The sequence below is a fragment of the Leishmania mexicana genome, chromosome 31 (genome assembly GCF_000234665.1).
Source record: "Leishmania mexicana MHOM/GT/2001/U1103 complete genome, chromosome 31".
Lineage (NCBI taxonomy): Eukaryota > Euglenozoa > Kinetoplastea > Trypanosomatida > Trypanosomatidae > Leishmania > Leishmania mexicana.
This window is the reverse complement of record NC_018335.1, coordinates 922234-936126: the sequence shown is the minus strand read 5'-3', so window position 1 is coordinate 936126 and position 13893 is coordinate 922234. Positions and strand designations below refer to the sequence as shown.

Genomic DNA, 13893 nt, shown 5'->3' with positions numbered 1-13893 from the left:
GGCGGGCAGTCGAGGGGAGAGGGCCGCTAATACCACATGGGCAATCCGAGAGAGAAAGCGCTAGGGGCACAAAGCCGGCGCGCCAACGAGTAGGGCACATGCTCGTCGTCGTGGTCGTCGTTCCTGCCCCGCTTCAGATAAGGGAAGATAGAACGGGAGATACAGCACGATATTTTTCTCCAGTGAGCGCTGCGCTCTCACCTCCTCTTTCGGGTCAGCGTACTCGGGCCGTCTTTTTTAGACGCGCGTGTGTTGATGTGGGGCCCCTCGATCATGGACCACAGCAACAAGAGAGAACGTGCTGGCGGGACTCGCATGTGCACCAGCACTTCACGTTCCCCTTGCCGATTGCCTTCCACAGATCCATCTCATGACGTACGCTGCGGTCTCTTGCCTCCCCATTGCCCCTCTTTCCGCGCACTCCCCCTCCCCTCTTTCTCGGTTTTCGTGTTCGGGCGGTGGCGGTGGGCGGTCATTTCCCCATCTCCTGCTCTGACGCTCGCTGTGATCGTTGCCTGGTAAATACATAACACCTATATGCCCATATATATATATTTGTATGTATGCCGCTCCCTTTATCATACACACACACACACACACACACAGTCGCTGATCAATTTTCGAGCACGCATCGCTCAGTCACTCGTTGCGTGGCGTCTTCACTTTTTTCCCCAATTCGTTGCGTTCACTGCCTTGACTGCCGTGGCGAATGGTCTGTTGTCTGCCGGCCTGCCACTGACTTGGCCCGTGATTGGAGCAGGCTTGCCTCCAGGTGTAATGCTCTCTGTCGACTATGGATTCGGCACCTCCGTGAAGAGAAGCGGACACGGCAGTTGCTGGTGCGCCGCACTGGGCGGCATTGTTCAGTTCGGCGGGTGGCCGCCAAGCGAACTGCTGGCTGAGGTGGTACGGTCCGAGGGATCTAGTTGCCCCCTCTTCGTGCTGCCGGTAACGACCATCGCGCGTCATGTGCACCGCGCAGATCAGCGTCGCGGGATAGACGCCTTCGATGTTGCTTTGGCGCCGCACCGTCAGCGCAGGCTGCGAAGGCTGTGCGAGATTGCCAGCGGGGTGGCAGCATCCGAGTGCAGCGGGACGCTGCGCAACTTCCAGGGAAGGCGCTTCTCAAGGCCGGGCTGTGCCGCCGACATGGAGGATAAGGACGGCGATATCCTGGGAGAGAGCTTTAGCGCGTCGTCCTCCGGACCCAGCTCCCTTTCTTCAACGACGGAGGAGTCGAACGAGCGCGGGTTTGAGTATGATGAGGGTTACGTAAGCGAACAGGGGGTGGAGAACGAGGCCGACCAGAGCAGGGGTAGCTCTGTGGACACCTCGCCGTCCTTGTCGTCTTCCTCAAGGAGGAGGAGTGGACACGGCATCGATGCGCGACAGACGTTACACCTCCACCCCGCCGCCGCGTCGGACGGAGTCGTCGCCGATGCGGTGAACGAGGTCGTGGTGCCACCAATCACCGTTGAGCTGCTGCGCCAGGTGGGCCTCGAGGCGGGCGACCGCATAGCACACAGCACCCCTGCATCTCCGTCAGCGGCCGCGTCACAGGACCACATGAGCGTGAGCCCCAGCACTCACACTGACCACGTCAAACTTGCCCTCCGAGACCTCACGAAGGGACGCAAGGCTGGTCCTGGCATGGACAAGGAGGCGCCTTCAGTCCAGGCTGACACACGCGAGGTGCGCGGCAAGCACACGGTGCGGCCGCTTCGGTGGAGGATGATTCGGCCGCCGGTGGCGCCACGCTCACGGCATGGGCACCATCTCGTCTCCTGCGGGGAGCGCCTCTACGTGATCGGTGGCAGCTACTGGGCTCATGGCAACGCGCTGGCGTCGACGGACATGATGTACGATGTGTGCACGGGCGCCTGGCAGCAGATTTCTTCTCTCTTCCCTCAGCGCTTCTGCGCGGCATTGGCGAAAAGCAACGCCGTCCCCGCGACGCCGTTGGCGATGCGAGCTTTGCCTTCACCTAGGCATCTCGTGGAAGAGGCTGTCGAGGGGGGCGCTCTCACAACCAGGGCGGCGAGTGCGGGCGACGAACATCAGGTGTTGTACTACTTCGGCGGCTTGAGCTACTCGCATCAGCTGATGAACACCCTCCATCGTCTCTGGCTGCCGCAGGAGGTGTTGGAGGAACTGCCTCAATACGGTGCAGTGCCACGAGCGCAGTTCAAGGGGATTCTCGTGTGCGACGTGCAGCGTGAATGCACCCCCGATGAGCGTAAACGTGGCGAAGAGGCGACAGGACGACTCCTCTACATGGATGGCTTTCAGGATGGACGCCCAATGGCGCCATATCTGCGAGTGTACAACTTGGCAACAGGGGTATGGGTGCGTGTGTGCCCCTCGCCAGACCTCGTGCGCAGCCAGATCTCACTGCTTCAGTACGAACTCGTGGACGCAGTGAGCGAGGGGCTCGCTAACGAGGCAGCGCTGTCGACGCCCGTGCCGTCTGTGAAGCGAGAGAGCGATCAATCAATAAAGTGGCATGCCACTCGCCTTCGACGGTTCGAGGTGTTGGGCGGCATGCCGGCTCGCCACGGCAAGCAGCGCCGCTCTCGCATGTGCTACTCATTCGACACAGTGCAGATGCGCTTCGACTACTCGCACGCGCTGCCGGTACCCGGGCTGACAGCGCACTGTGTAGTGCTATTACCGTCTCCTGGTACGCCCAGCGCTGTTGCAGCTCTCCACTCGTCGGTGAAGAGCGGGGAGGACAGGCGAACATTGGCGGACGGCACCACGCTCTTGAGCGCTTACCAGGCGGCCCTTCGAGTGCTACGCGAGCGGTGTGGTGCGTGGTCACTGTGCTGTGGCGGCAACGAGGACTGGAGCGATGCCGAGCAGAACAGCCTCGGGGAGCCGGTGGGGTGGCTTTACTTGCTGGCACCACGCAGGATTCCTCTTGCCGAGGCAGCTCGGGTGCAGATGGAGCGGCTGCCTATCCAATCGAAGGTGCTCACGATGGAAAGAGATGAGCTTCTCGGCACACTCTTTTAAAGCGCGTGCGCCTGCGCGGGATCGAAGGCGGCAGCGGCACACGTGTGGTGGTGGTGAGGAGGGGGTGCTCATCAGTTGTACAACCGAACTCCCTCTCTGGATCTTCTCGCCCTTTTTTCTCTTGCCGATTGGTGAGAAGGTTGCGCACATTGTTCGTCCGGTATTGGTGCCGCTACGTCGCGTGCGCCCATAGGTCGAGCCACTTCTGTTGACAAGCGGCGGCATTTTTTTTAGTGCATGCGCGTGTGTGCATGAACGCGCCTCCGTTGAAAGGCGTTGTCCCTTCTCTCTCGCGCGCCCACGAATGCAAGCTGTCTATGTGCGTTATCGCCTCCTACTCCTTTCCTTCCTCTCTCTCTTTCTCCCTCCCCGCCGCTGTGCACCCGTGTGCCCAGCTCTGTGTTCTCGGGTTGGTGCCTCTGCATGGGTGCGCCTGCGCACAGGCGTGCTCGCAACCCGTCTCTCTGCCCCTCTCTCTCCCTGTCCTTTGCCTTCACGGGGCTTTGAATTTGGAGAGGGCTTCGCCGCTGAGCATACAGACACCTGTGTGCGAACCCTAGAGGGCGACAGAGAGTTATCCTGCAGCCGTGATGCATCGAGTGCCCATCACAGTCAGCTTCGATGCGCTGGACACTCTCATTCAGATAACGCATGGATTGGGCTTCCAGTACCGCACCTCGTACACATCCTTTCTGCTGGAGCACGGTGTTGACCTTGACGCCAGCTGCCCAAACGCCACCTGTGCGACGGTGCAGGAACTCGCGCTGAAAGCCATCCGTGACCAAGTGCGGGCGGATCGTGCAGCATGGACTCACTCTGCCGACCCGAAGGAGATGCCGATTGGCGGTGGCACAGATGAGGAACTGCGCTCTTTCTGGGCCCGCGTTCTGAGGCAAACCTTTACATGCGCCACGCTGTATGACGGCGCTGCCGCGGAGGTGTTGCAGCGCGTCAAGGAGCTGTGGAGCGACCACCACAACGACGTGCGCCGGTTTGAGGACTACGTGCTGTTTGATCAGTTCGGTTCCACCAAGGCCCATAGCTGGTACCCGGAAGGACTCCGCACATTGCAGTGCGTGCGTAAATGGAACCAAGAGCGCATGAGCCGTGACGAGAGCGCTGTGCGGTCAGGCCTGGCAGAGGCGACGCCAATGTCTGACTTGGACGCGGTGCCTCCTGCCACTGCCGCAGCGTCTCCGGTTCTCTTCCTGGCTGCGCCGCCATTCGTGGTTTCCAACATGGATCCTCGTATACGGGGCGTGTTCATGCAGCTGGGTGCCTTCGAGGCTGGTGAAAGCGGTGGGTCGCCACTGCTTTCGCGCATCATCACGGCTCGGGATGCGGGTTACGCAAAGCCGTCGCCCGTAGGCATCCTGACCGGTGTGCGCGACATTGCCGCTTCCTACCGCACCGCGTGTGAAAGCGGCGACAGTGTGTGTGATCATGGTGTTGCTGTGAGCCGGCATGTGCACGTTGGCGACGCCGATGCCGACCGCGTTGCATGCGAGCGCGCTGGATGCCACTACGTGCAGTGCGACCCCGCCACGGGTGTGACGTGGGGACTGCTTCAGGCGAAGCTACAGGAGCTGGAGGTACTCTGCGGATCTGGGCACCCCGGCATCAAGCTCTAAGGGGGGCTCGAACTCCGCGTGATGGCTTCCTTGTGCACGAGTCGCGTGGGCCAGCCTCCAACATCTGCCCAGCGAAGTGCGCTGGCCGCGTGAGCGCTCGCGCTCTCTGCCCTTTCGCTCTTTTCCTCTCATTTTTTCTTTTCGCCTGCTCCGCTCTGCTGCTGCGTCGTCCGCATTAGTGTGCCCAGTAAAGGCAGGGGGATGGGGGGAGGGAGAAGGTGGACCACCGAGGGTCAACGCACACGATCGCGATACATCTCAAGGCATTGCTGAACAGGTCCACTCTACGCCATACAGCAGAGGAGTCCAGACTCAGCTGGAGCCCCCGCGCGCCCCGTCACAGGTCCACCTCGCGCGGCGTGCAGCGGCGCTCTAGACACGCGTGTCACAGCAGTGCGCCGACCCAGTGCCATCGCCGCACGGCCCCTGCCTCAAACGCTACCCCATCCGACCCGCGCCCATCGCGCCGGTCGCCACGCCGTGCATCCCCCCTCGCCGTGGTGCATGCGTCCCGCACACCAGCAGGCAGGGCGAGGGCCGGGGAGTCGGATACACGCTCGAGTCACGCTGACGCTCTGCCTAATCATATGGTTGGCACAAGCGTGCTCGCCGTCGCAGGGGGTGCTCCGACGCAGCGCCGTCCAGGACCTGGTCGCCGGCATCTCGGTAGCGACGCACCGCCCTGGCCTCCCCTCCCCCTTGCGCCGTGGGTGCCTGGCCCCAGCATCACCAGAAGTGGGGCTCGGCGTTTGGCAGGGATAAGTGGGGGGAGGGGGCGCTGGACTCTGCTGATGCCGTGAACTGAGGCGTTCCACCTCCGTCATTCGGGCATATGCAAGAGGCACACATGAGAAGATGGGTCAACAGTTGAGACATGCATCACGAAGGCACATTATGGGCGTGAGAGCGGCTTAAAAATAGGTGTTGCGTGGGGGGGGGAAGGGGCTGCTTATACGCATTTGCCGTCCCCTCGTTGGTGCTGCTGGGGCAGTGAGGGCAGGCGACAACCTTTCAAGGGGTCCAACGCCAGTGAGAGGCTCGTTATGAGTGCGTGGGGATAGGGGAATACTTGTGCGCCTCACACCACAAAAGTTTTTCGGCCTTCTCTCCGTGCCGTATGCTCCACCCATGTCGACGACTGTCGTTGTGTGTGCGTGTGCAGTGGTGCCTACCGTGCTGTTGGGCTTCGCTCTCCGGCGTTTATCGGCTAAAAGGCCTTCTCTCCTGCCTTCTCCCACATCTTCTCTTGCCCCTCACTCTCTTCCGGTTCTGGAGTGCCTCACTGCACGCCCCTTTCGTGCCTGCCCGTCCTCCCTCCCTCCGCACTCAAAGCAGAAAAGTTGTGGGCAGAGTGGCCGCAAGACTCACTCCCATTCGCGTGTGCCTGTGTGTGTGCAGACGTGTGCTTGCTGGCGTGCGACTTGATCGGCCCGACGTCGAAGGAGCGTGAGTAAGCGAAACGGCGTGTCCTACCGGCTCGACAAGGCTGCACCTTACGTGAGCTTCACGGAGAGCGAGAGAGCGTGCAGGCGACACGGGCAGGTTGTGCGGCCATCAACATACCCCAGCGGAGGCACCTGTTTCTTTGACGGTTTGGCGAGCTTCGTGATTTGTTGCATTGATCCACTCCGCCGTGGCGCCCTCTCTGCATGATTCCGCGCTACGACGGCCTTGTTCCCGCCATTCGGGGACCGGCGCCCGCGTGTGCCGTTGCCTCCGCCAATGCAACTCCATCTTCGACGACGAAGCGCACAGCGGTAGCCACCACAGTGACCCGCTATGCCATTTGCCCTGTCGATAAAGCCAGCACGGAGAATGCGCACGTGAACGCGGCGGCGGAGCGCGAACGGCGTCTGTTTGCGTTCCTTCCCTCTGTCGACTGCACCACGCCCCCGTGTGAGCTGCGGGTGTCCTCACATTACTTTGAGGACTCCCTGGATGCATCCGTCGTAGGCAGTGACGCCGACAGCGGCGAGGACTTGGATGAGAATGAGGAAAGCCACACCACGGCTAGGCGCGCCAACGCGCGCGAAGATGACGCGCACGGCAGCAACAGCGGCAGTCGCAAGCGGCGCCGTGCGCGTCGGCGAGAGCCGATGCGACTCGAGTACGACGGCCTCCTCACACCATCGGCCAGGGGAGCTACCAAGTGTGTGCGGCTTGTTTCCACACCGGCCTCCGAGTACAGTCATTTGACGTGTGTGCTGCTGCAGCTGCCCATGACGTGGCGCAAGCAGGATATCGATGAGGGCGAGGGCCATGGAAGGACAGTGTACTCGTCATCTTCGTCCACGTCAAAGCCACTCATCACCTCCACGCCGCTCCGACGGCCGATACTGCAACTGTGGGGCGAGAGGAACACGGCTGCTGCCGGCCCGAGCGATGGACCTCTCTTCTCCGGCAGCAGTGCCGCTAGCATCTCGGCCGCCTGGGGCTCTGACACACCTCTGCGAATCAGCAAGAAGGACTGGAAGACAATGGACGTGGCCGAAGCAGATCTGCATAAGCCCACCAACTGGTCGGACGATGACGGCGGTGACGTCAGCGACGAAGGTCGAGGAAAGTCGTCAAGGGGCGCAGACGACACCATCTCTGCACGCGCACGCAAGCGAGAAAGAGAGGAGGCGACGAACATTGCAGTGCGCTCCTTCCTCGCAGGCACGAAGGAAGCCCTGCGACAGCAAGGCGCCGCCAGGGCTTCGGATGGGTTCGCGCAGCCACAGCCGACGGTGCGCAGCGACAACGCGGCACCTGTGGGTGCGCGAGTAGAGACCTCTGCACCGGTAAAGGCAGCTGCAAAGCGAGCGGCCGCAACTGTCCCGCTATCGTCTGATTCTTCGGGGTCACTGGTGCAGTCATCGGTCGCTACCCCTGCGGTGCCCCCAACCCAGGCTCTTGCTACTAACTCTGCGGCACCGCGGCCGTCTTCTGCTGCTGCGCCGCCAGATGGCTCCGCATCATTGGACTCACTTGCGTGCACCGTAGTGACAGGAATGCAGTCGAGCGAGGCCCGTACAACGGCGACGCTGATGGAGCTGCAGAGGCGCATTCTGAAGCAGCTGCCGGAGTTTGCTGCCATGAGCCAAAAGATGAAGTCGTCCGCAACGAAGCAGGAGGCTGTAGCGTGGTTTCAGACATCGCAGCAGGCACTGCGGGCGTGGTTGGTGGAGCATGGCCACGCCATCAACTCCGACGGGACGGTCACCTTTGGGGATGTGTAAAGCGAACGAGCGCTAAGAACACCTGGATCGAAAAGAAAGCGATGAGGGCGTGAGAGATGGGGAAGTGGCGAAGGAGATGAGCCCCAATGGCAGCGCCGCACATGCGTGCCTTGCTGGCGTTTTTTTGTGCGACCCGCCTCCCCTCTCTCGCGCTCTCGCTCTGTCGGTGCGTATCTCTGAGGCCGCTGCTGGCTGCTGCCCCCCTTCCGTTTTATGATGTCGTACGTTTTTGTGTTGCCGCGGGGCACACGGACGTGCGGCGGGGCAACACGAAAGGAGGGCGCGCGACAGTGCGCGACAGCACAGATCTCACCTCCACCGCAACTTGAAACCAGAACTTCGCACCAAGGATACACGCGCGGCTCGAATACACTTTCATTTGACATGTGTACATGTGCTGGTGCGCCCACCGGTGACGGCCACCTTACTCGAGCGACGACTGGTACAGCGAGGGGGTTGTAGCACGCAGCGAAGTTGGCATGAACATGGTTGCTGTGGTACCGCTGTCTCCTTCCCCCCTCCTCGCGTTTGTGTGACGTGCGTAGGTGCATCTCGACGGGTGGGCGATTGAGGCGGCCAAGCTGTGACGCAGCCTAGGGCTGTTGCGTGGCAACATGAGCGCGTCGTTTTGCGGATGCTGTACACCCATTCCTTCTTTCTCTTCTCCGTCGCACTCGACTGCCATCTTTCCCCCTCTCCCCTTTGTTTGTCTCCTCGGTATGGTGTTCGGTGCCGCGCTATTCACAACCGGCGCGGTTGCTTGTCTCACATGAACGCGGTTCACCGTTGCTGTCCAAGCCGGTGCACGGCGATTATTAGCGTGTGGGTGTGCGTGTATGTGTGCATCTTCTGCGTTTGTTTCCCGCCTTTTGTCATTCGAACCCTTTTTCCGAGCGCATCTGAGGGGGTAGCCGCTACAGATCTGGTGCAAACGGCTACAGACGGTATCCGGACATCGCCAGCTCTCTCGTTCTTCGCACTCTTCTCGCGTAGCAGACGCCGCCGGCTCGCATAAACGCATCTTTGCACGAGCGCAGACTCAGGGCCAGCAAAGGAAAAAAAGAAAGATGGAGGGGTATGCTCTGGCGGATGGCATCCACGGCGCAGATTCACCTAGCGGAGCCGGTGGCTGGTCCTCTGGCGCCCCGACTCCCCTAAGTTTCGGGCCCCCATTGGGGTCAGCGGTGCACCCGCCATGCACGCCGCTGGCAGCCGTCTCTTCACCCACTTCTAATAACAGTTTGGGCGCCACAGTGGCGGATGCGTCACACATGATCCATGTGCCGGGCAGCGCGGCCGAGAATGTGAGCGCCGATCTTCAAGCTTCGCTCACTCCGTTGGCGTCTACGTCTGCCTCGGCGGCGCACCGACCGACGTCGCAGGGCCCATTGCCGGCCGCCTCTTTTCTGGCATCCCCGTCGCTGGCGATTACGGGGTGGCGCGGTGGCGGTGCGGGCAACAGGACTGATGATCCGAACACGTCCTTCTCTGATGTCACGACGACGTCTGCCACGGGCACACGCGAGGGCAGGCGCTTCAAATTCGATCGCGCGGGCAGGCGCCACATTACTCGTGTCTTCGACCCAACCGAGGTGCCAGCGCTCAAGTACACGATAGCGGTTTCTGTAACTCGGGATGGCAAAGTGGTCGAGGAACAGCTGGACCCATTTGAGTTGGGTCGTCTGTACGGCCAGAGGCAGGCGGCTCTCCGTAAGCTGCAGAGTCGTTACGACTTCCTTGCCGTGCCAGAGTGGGTGCGGCTGCACCCGCTGCTTGGAACCTATTTCGCTGAGCTGGTCGGCACCTTTGGGTGGGTGCTCACTTTGGCGCTGGTGAGCGTGCGCAACGAGAGCATCTTCAACATCTCTGACGCCACCAACATGACGCCGCTGCCGATCGGCTTCATGTTCACGAGCATAATCTTCACCTTCGGCTACATCTCCGGTTCTCATTTCAACCCTGCCGTGTCCATCGCCGTGTTTCTCGTGCGTCAGATGCAGTTGACCCAGTGCTGTGCCTACATCCTTTGCCAGCTCGCCGGCGGCCTCGCTGCTGGCGTTGTGGCGATGATAATTCAGGGCAACAAGGACATCTTTGTGCCGTCGGTGTCGAATAGCTATGTCTCCTCCGGTATTTTCTCGGAGCTCATCTTTACCTTTGCTATGTGCCTTGTTGTGCTCAATATTGCTTACTCTCGCCAGTCTGGCAACTTCTTCTATGGCTTTGCCGTCGGTATGACCATCTCCGCCGGCTCAGCCAGCGCAGGGCGCATTTCTGGTGGCGCCTTCAACCCGGCTGCCGCGTCGGGGCTGCAGTTGGCCATGTGTCTAGCCGGCAGGTGCGACGACCTCAAGTCCATCTGGGTCTACTGGCTCGCCCCTGTCGTCGGCGCCATCCTGGCAGCGATCCTCTTCTCACAGATGGCGCAGCCAGCCGAGACGCAGGTGCTGGAGGACAGGAAGGTGTTCCAGAATGTGAACGAGCTGCACCGGCAGCGCATGGCGGCGCAGGCGGCGATTACCCGCACCACGGCAGGCACTGCTGCAGTGAGAAGCTGCGCAGGCGGCGAGAACGAAGCGAGGTCGACCTCCTCTTCGACCTCCTCGGAGAGGCAGACATCGTCGTCCTCGTCGACGTCCTCTGATCCGCGCGGCGCTCGCGAGATGACGGAAGTGCCTCACACTCGCACACGGCGGATGCGCGAGGGGCGTGATGCCGACGATGTGCATGCGAGCACTCAAGACGGCGCAGAGAAGCTGGATAGCGGGCACAACCGGCTGCCGCCGCAGGTGCCGAGCTGTGGGGAAGTGGAGGTTACCACCACCACATGGGAGGTGTCGACATTCAATCGATAGAGTCGAAAGTATCATGGCGCACATCTTCTCGCTCTGCATGAGGGCCCCGGCAGACCACGTGCGGGCTCGCTCTCGCAAGCGCCGTGAACGCGCCTGCTCCCGTGTTTCCTAGCACGTGATGCACGTTAGGGCACCCTCATCTTGGCAGAGCGCCACGCTCGCCTCCGTCTCCTGCCCTCCCTTGCCGAGCCGCAGTATGTTTCTATCGTTTTCTGTGCCTGCTCGCCTTTGCCGGTATGCGTCGTGGCGTCGTTCGCTCTTCTGTTCGGCGTCGATTGTTTTTTGCTCTCTCTCCCGTCGCTCACTGACTGATGGCGGCGGAGCCGCATGCGATGGCGCTGCCACCGCTGTTCTCGGGTGCTCCTCCCCCTCCTTTTTGTTTTTCGTTGTGTCGCTGCTGCATTGCCTCCGTCTGTGGTGTCCTTTACTCGCTCTTCGCCCCTCCCCTCGACCCCCTCGTGTTACTATCCAGTCCGGCATGCACGCAAGGTGAGCATGCTCTGCGGATGCTCATCCGCACAGGTACGAGGTGGTACTTGTTGAGTCACGAGGCCACCCAGAAGGGGAAGAGAGCTGGTCGACATAGGTGGGTATAACCCCACCACAATGTGACGACGATGCTGTCCACAACAGCAAGGAGGAGCGGCAGAGGCACGCTATCTCTCACCGCCTTCTTCTCCGTAAACAGCCTGGCGAGAACACACTGGCACACCATCTAACGTACAGACCTAAGACACACACACACACACACACACACGGGGAGAGACACATAGACGCACGCAGTCGTTGCACAAGGTGAGGTGGTGTGCCTCCCCCTTCCCCCCCAAACCACGTATGTATGTGCAAGTGAGTCTCTCCCTCTTCTGTTCTTGCGTCGCCGCCACTTTGCTTGGCACCGGGCCATGACAACACGTGCGTGGGCGTTTTTTTTCTTGCGGCTGCGTAGGCGTCTCTGCCTGTGCCCACTCTTTACCCCCTCCCTCCTCTCTCTCTCCACGAAAAAAAAGGCATCACAGGCATGCTTGTTGAGGGCCATGTGCCGGAGAGCGACGGCGTTGTTGCCGCTGCGGTGAGCGGAAGGGGAGGACTTGCTTTCTTTCGCATCTGCTTCGCATGTCTCCGTTGCCCGTGCCGTGCACATTCGATGGGCAGGTCATCGGGTGATGATGTGAGCGCGTCTGTTTGGGTCTGTGCGCTGATGGGTGGTGTTGGTGGGACTATCCCTGCATTGTTCACTCTGTGCTTCCTTTGTTGCCTGCTCTCACTGTGAAGACACAGGGAGGAAGAGAAACGTGAGTTGCCCAACAACGTGAACGGGTCCCGCGCCCCACTCACGCGATGAGCACGAGAGGGTGGACACGTCCACCGGCCGACCCTCGAGCTTCTTGTAAAGCAAGGGGATGGAGGTGCCGCGGTACATGGTGTCTGTGTCTGTGTGCCTGTTTGTGGCTGACTTGGCTGCGTGGGTGAGGGTCGAAAGAGGAAAACCGCAGCGGCTTTCCCGCGTGCAATGGACCGCGACATTATTGGTGGCAATTTTGTTCTTCGTAGCTCGTGCAGGTGCGCGCTCAGTGACCTAACCCCGCTCTTCCATCACCCTCTCCATCGTGCCGCCGTGCCAGGGAGGACGGCAGCACCAAACGCTTTCTCTGTCTGCACCCCCCCCCCACATACACACACCTACTCTCATGCTCTCTTACCGTCCATGCCATCCTGCCAAACTCTTCGACGATGTTCTTGACGTTATTGTCTTCTCCCTCGATCTCTCACCTATCTTCTCCTCCTTCGCCCCCACGACTGTTGCGGGGACGATGCGTGTGCAGGGCAGCCGGGCCACTCGCCGTGCCTTCCGCGAGCGTCTACTCAACAACCCTCCCTCCGCTTTCGCGGTCGCCGACTAGATATTTGCCACCCTCTCTTATACGGAGGCGTACACATATACAGGTAGGCGCACACATACACACAGATACATACAACCGCCCACACATCCCAGTGGAGGCGTGCGCACCAAGATGTGCGCTCTGCAGAGGGACCCCGCCACGAGGGCAGAGACGAAGCCATACCTCGCCCGCCAGATTCCTCTGATCCGGCTGAGCCGCTACCAGGCGAAATTTGTATGCGAGGGCATCGGCACATTCATTTTCTTGATGACAACGTCGCTGGCGGAGATGAACTGCGGCAACCTAGCGGTGGATGGGAAGACCCGCACACGCAACCTCGCCCCGATTGCGGAGGGGTTCATGCTGTGCGTGCTTATCTTCATGTTCGGCTACATCTCTGGTGGCCATTTTAATCCGGCTGTCACCTTCGCAGTTGTCCTGATTCGCGGCATGCGAGTCGAGGAGGCGATCTCGTACTGGGTGGCTCAGGTAGTAGGCGCTCTGGTAGGTGCGGGGCTCAGTATCCTGGTGCAAGGCTCGACGCAGCACTTGCCTGCGCCGCAGGTCCTGCAGAACACGGCCGAGCACATCTTCAGTGCCTTTATTGCGGAGGCCGTGTTTACGATGTTGCTTGTGACAGTGGTGCTGCACGCCGCCTACTCACAGCAGCGTAACAACGACTTCTACGGCTTGGCAGTGGGCATGTGCCTCCTCGCCTCGCAGTACGCTGTCGGCGGTGTGTCGGGTGGCGCCTTCAACCCAGCGGTCGCGACGGGTCTGCAGGTGACCAAGTTCATTGCAGCTGGCTACTTCACGCAGCTCCTGTATCTGTGGCTGTACTGGGCCGCGCCGGCCTGCGGCGCCGTTGCGGCGGCGTTTTTCTTTATGATGACCCACCCAGTGCCGAAGGACGAGGATGGCGAGTTGCAGCAGCAGCGCGTAGCACGCAATTTGTACAGCTCTCTCTGAGGTGCGATTTCTGCCCTCTCCCCACTCACTCATTCCCTTTTCCACCCCCCCCCCCCACACGTACACACACGTACAGACACGCACGCGCTCACGCACGTTGCAGGCATACGCATTGGTCACCAAGCGCTTCCAGGCATTGTGGGGGCAAGAACGTCGCTTCCTCTCTACTGCTAGAGAGGGGGGAGGACCCACGCGAAGCGGCACTTTTTTTTGGTGGGTGTGTGGGTGGGGTCTAATGTGCGTGCGCGTTGTCCATGCGCGTCGCGGAGGCAGGGAAGGGGAAGCGAGAGCATGGAGGCGTGCGTGCGTATGTGCTGTGACG

At 61.0% G+C, this 13893-nt stretch overlaps 5 protein-coding genes across 5 annotated transcripts; all 5 read left to right on the top strand.

The window, feature by feature from the left end:
- Positions 1–537: 537 nt before the first annotated feature.
- LMXM_31_2501 (hypothetical protein) lies at positions 538–3015 on the top strand (the record flags this gene model as incomplete). The annotated part of the gene is made up of 1 exon (XM_003878039.1): positions 538–3015. The coding sequence occupies one exon, from the start codon at positions 538–540 to the stop codon at positions 3013–3015; it is 2478 nt and encodes an 825-aa protein (XP_003878088.1).
- A 590-nt stretch (positions 3016–3605) lies between these two features.
- LMXM_31_2400 (conserved hypothetical protein) lies at positions 3606–4646 on the top strand (the record flags this gene model as incomplete). The annotated part of the gene is made up of 1 exon (XM_003878038.1): positions 3606–4646. One exon carries the CDS (start codon positions 3606–3608, stop codon positions 4644–4646), a length of 1041 nt encoding a protein of 346 aa, XP_003878087.1.
- A 1649-nt stretch (positions 4647–6295) lies between these two features.
- On the top strand, positions 6296–7867 carry LMXM_31_2390 (conserved hypothetical protein; the record flags this gene model as incomplete). Its single annotated transcript, XM_003878037.1, has 1 exon — positions 6296–7867. The coding sequence occupies one exon, from the start codon at positions 6296–6298 to the stop codon at positions 7865–7867; it is 1572 nt and encodes a 523-aa protein (XP_003878086.1).
- Positions 7868–8934: 1067 nt separating this feature from the next.
- Positions 8935–10722, top strand: LMXM_31_2380 (aquaporin-like protein; the record flags this gene model as incomplete). The annotated part of the gene is made up of 1 exon (XM_003878036.1): positions 8935–10722. One exon carries the CDS (start codon positions 8935–8937, stop codon positions 10720–10722), a length of 1788 nt encoding a protein of 595 aa, XP_003878085.1.
- Positions 10723–12734: 2012 nt separating this feature from the next.
- On the top strand, positions 12735–13571 carry LMXM_31_2370 (aquaporin-like protein; the record flags this gene model as incomplete). Its single annotated transcript, XM_003878035.1, has 1 exon — positions 12735–13571. The coding sequence occupies one exon, from the start codon at positions 12735–12737 to the stop codon at positions 13569–13571; it is 837 nt and encodes a 278-aa protein (XP_003878084.1).
- Between the last annotated feature and the right edge of the window lie 322 nt (positions 13572–13893).